The sequence below is a fragment of the Pyxicephalus adspersus genome, chromosome 9 (assembly GCF_032062135.1).
Source record: "Pyxicephalus adspersus chromosome 9, UCB_Pads_2.0, whole genome shotgun sequence".
Lineage (NCBI taxonomy): Eukaryota > Metazoa > Chordata > Amphibia > Anura > Pyxicephalidae > Pyxicephalus > Pyxicephalus adspersus.
Window position 1 is genome coordinate 34,560,120 of NC_092866.1, and position 4,442 is coordinate 34,564,561.

At 42.0% G+C, this 4,442-nt stretch overlaps 1 protein-coding gene across 1 annotated transcript in view; it reads right to left on the bottom strand.

The window, feature by feature from the left end:
• SNX15 (sorting nexin 15) overlaps positions 1–1,282 on the bottom strand; it is a 13,291-nt gene extending 12,009 nt beyond the window's left edge. The window contains exon 1 of the mRNA XM_072421367.1: positions 1,052–1,282. Within this exon, the coding sequence (XP_072277468.1) occupies positions 1,052–1,213 (162 nt within the window). The 5' untranslated portion in view covers positions 1,214–1,282. The remainder of the gene's footprint in view (positions 1–1,051) is intronic.
• Between the last annotated feature and the right edge of the window lie 3,160 nt (positions 1,283–4,442).

Consider the following 4,442-nt stretch of genomic DNA (forward strand, 5'->3'; position numbering starts at 1 on the left):
GAGTGATCATGAGTGACTTTCAACAATAAATGTGTACTGTAGTTTTCTTCATGGAAAAATAAGACATCACCTGAAAATAAGACCTAGGGCATATTTTGGCATTTCAAAAATTATAAGACAGTGCCTTATATTCGGGGAAACAAGGTATGTTATAGATCTATGTAATGACAGGTCAGTGCTCTTCATCCAAGTAGCAAACTTCTGTTTACATTGCATATCTAGTCAAGTGGCAATGATTTTTTTACATGCTAAGATCATTGCAGTGAATATTTAAATTTTTTAGGTTAAGATTTCTAACTTTTTTGTGTTGATTCAGTCCAATGTCCTCTTTCCTTTGTGTATCATGCAATAACTCTACATAAAATGGCATGTCAGTGCACACCATCCTCATGAATCATGTCACTGATCTATATCAGGGGTCAGCCAGATACGGCCTGGCCGGTAGTTTGTTCCGGCCTAACACCCCCAGGCCGATCCAGCTACTGCAGGAAGGCTCCCGAGCCGTGGGTTCCCAGACGGATCTGCCAGGGGGAGTTAGGAACCACAGGAGCTCCAGTGCCGCCTCTCTGCTGTTGCTCCCCTATTTACCGCGGCAGGCCTGATACTTCTGCTGCTGAGGTAAATAGAGAATGCTCCCTGAAGGTAAATCCCTCTTTCACTTCAGGGTGGGTTCCCTGGTGGTGGGCGGAGTCAATAGGGCAGGACTCAAAGTCTAGTTTGGTCCCACCCACCCCTAAAATGGCCTAGTGGCCATAAAAGTTTACCAACCCCTGATCTATATGATACAATGTCATGGTATTGATCAGTGATGGGTAGCACAATGCAGATTTCTCATTTCCTCATTATTTCTGACTTCTCCCTGTATGTATGTGAAGTATAAGGAGTTCTGGTCAGGGATTTGTGTCACCCATCACCCTGTACCATGGACACTTTATAAACAATTTGTGTTCCGAGGTGTTCTGGCTCATTGCTTGTAAACTCCCTTCATGGTGGATATTGCACACAAACTCTGTCACATGAACACTGGGGTGAAAGGGGAAGCTGCACTTACCTCAGCGATCACCTTATACTCCGTGAATCCTTTCGGATTCGTTCGGGTTTCGGTCACGTGATACCTCCGGTCATACTGATACCGGGACATCTTTCCCCGCACACAGTGGTACTTCTGTCTCTTTAAGACTGCAAACCGGAGGGGGGTATTTGCTTCACGCATGCGTAGTGCAGTCGTTCTGCCATCCAACAGCTGAAAAAAGCCCAACGCAGATATGGTAAAACAGCCGGCTGCCAACCAGGAATTCTGCGCATGCGTACATCACAGTGTCACATGTCAATTAAACTGTCAGTAAATTTGGGCAGGCGGGGCTGGGACAAAAGAGGTTTGGTTGTTTATTCAGTTCAAAATTATGCTGGTAGATCAAATAAATATAATAATGTACTAAGAAAGAGTAAACTTGTAGATAAAGGAAGCTTAACATTTTTGAGAATGCTGATTGGCTGCATTGCTGATACAATAGTTTAATCACGTATGAGATCATTCAGACTTCACTGACTGGTACATTTGTCCTCCTTCCAAAGTGCATTTCACCTGCTTCAGGATTTGCTTTTCTATATAATTGTATGGGAATACAAAACCTATTAAAAGGGAGAAGAAGCCTCTTGACAAAGACCTTTATACTCACCTTCACTATGCACATCTGGTACAGGGTAGCACATGATGTCCTACCAGAATGAAGTGCTTGGGCCCGAGTGGCTAATCACCAGGCCTGAATACAGCACATTAGGAGGAAGACATCATCCATGTTCTAGAACTTTTGACACCATTCAACATGCAGCTTGCAAATGGTCTCATTCGGGGAGGAATTGGACAATTGAGGTAGCATTGAGAAGGTGAGTATAAGGGGTTTTCAATGTGGACTTTCAAGAGACCTTGCTAGTGTAGGGGTCTGCCTTTTTCTATCTGCTTGCTGAGGTGTAACTTTGTAAATAGCAAATAAAGTTGTTGAAGTTTTCCTGCCCCTGATAGTGGATTGGGAAACCCCATCAGGATATAGAGGATTGCAGGGGGTACAGGGACAGAGATGAGAACATGTGCTCAGCCAGGATAGGTGCCTCTGCATGCCTTCCAGAACACACTGACTGCCTTGTCTGTATGTAGTGCAGTATTATAATAATTCCCTCTGCATTATTGGGGTATATGTGATATCTTATCAGAGATCACTTTGGGGTATACCTACAGTCGGTGTATCAGCTATATACACAAATATATATGTGCTCTGCCCTTGCAGTTATCTTTACTGATCTGCATCCTCTGTCTAGATACATCTAGCATAGGTTAGGCATCCGATGGCCCATAGGTAGCAGAGGTCCGGTTGCATTGGCAGATTACTGTGATTATTAGGGTCTAAGTGGTAGCGCAGACAGATTGTTCCTGAACTCCAGAGACTTTGCCTGCATCCCGGCAGTCCAGGATCACAGCATACACAGCCCAATTGTCGGTTGGAGGATTTCCTTGCTGTTTCCAGGATCATCTCATCAGGACATCTTTGCTACAATCAACTCCAGAGGCCTCTGCAACTCATCCTGATACTGATCAGTAGACAGTATCTTCACTAAGTCTCTATTAGCTTATTAATCACATAGATCTTAAATAACAGGATATTTGTTAACAAAGAACAGAATAAACAAGTAATCAACAATTATTCCAATTAAGCTAAATTATAATCGCATAGGCAAAGTAAAATGATATTGATAATCATTTGATAATGATATATGTTACGCAAAGAGTCCGTGTTCTGTACCCTGCACCTTTGAGAGAGAATCAGAGCGTAAGAGAGGTCTAAGAGGCATAGGATGTATATGAAAGGATAAGATATTTGGGAGAAGAGGCATAGGATGTATAAAGGCATATAAGATATTTGGGAGAAAAGGCATAGGATGTATATAGGCATATAGGAGAGTGATTTGTGGCTGTTGTTCCTTCTTATACATCTCCAGGACCCCTGGCCACATCCAGCCACACCCATGTATCCAACCCTTACTCAGGTGTCCTCCCAACTCCGGAAACACCCTGCTCCTGGGTGTCCGCTGATATTCTCTAGTAGGTGGTGCTGTTGTATTGAGGGCAAGTCCGTTGATTCAGCTGACCAGTTGGCCCTGGCTTCTTTGATGTCATCCGATAACAGTGATGTTTACACACCTGGCAGGATATTCTTGCTCACAGAGATGTTATCTCTTTTGTGATTGCTTGGTATCAACCTCCCACTGTAATCATTCTGTTAGTTTCATTCCCAGAGGCTTTTCAGAAGCAACCCCCATCAAGTTCCACCAACAGCCAGTTTAAATAAGAGTGCTGATCTCATGCCACCCATGTTGCGCACTCCAACAAACCCCTACAAATTTTAGTATGATTTGCCTAAAGCTACGTACACACTTCCAATTATTATCGTTGGAAAACGAACGACGAACGATCCTGCACGATATATACGAACGATCGTATAGCACCGATCCTGCACATAGAGATAACGACACGATCGTTCGTAGATATTGTACACACAATAGATACGATCGTTTAAGCGATAGAGGAACTATGTGCACGACAGGAAAGTGAACGAACGTTCGTTCATTACGCATGCTCTGAACATGGACGATCAACGAACGACCGTACACACGAACGATGTTCAACGACCGTCGTACAATCCGATCCGCCGGTCCGGTCGTTCGTTTCCAACGAGTTTCCTCGTTCGTCGGCGTCGTTGGTTACTTTTTTATGAACGATTTTTTGCCCAATCGATCGTTCGTCGTTCGATTGGAACGATAAAAATTGGAAGTGTGTACGCACCTTAAGTTTTCAAAATTTCAAACAAGATTCACCAATCCCTTGAAGAATCAAAACCCAAGCAAACATTCTTTTACAACAGCTCAGTGACCTTGCATATTGTTTAAAGGGACACCTTCTTAGTGTCCAAGTGTAGGTAGTTAATAAACGTTTTATTGGATAAATTAGTTTATATATAAATGCAGCTCCCATTGAGGGAGCTGGCTGTGATGCAGCTGGCCAGCTTGAACAAGCTCTGCAATAAATATAAACCTTGTTTTTATGCAGAATGTTGCTAAAGCTGTGCAGAGCTGACAATAGTGAAAAAAGTAAAAGAATTGAGAGGTTAACAAATTCAAATAGAATTGTGTGGTGCAGGGCTCTTGTATATGAGATAGTGAATATATTTGTTAACAATTAGGGAATTGTAGTTGTTGTAATCATTTGACTGTGCATTGCAGGAGAAGAAAAAAACTAAATAAAAAGTTCACTTTTTTTTCAATTTTATTTTTTATTGAGAATTCAAAGCAACAAACATATATACAAAAGACTTCAGACCATAATAGGCGAAAAGATAAAACTTCCCAATACAAATACAGTTACATATATACATATAATTTATTTATTT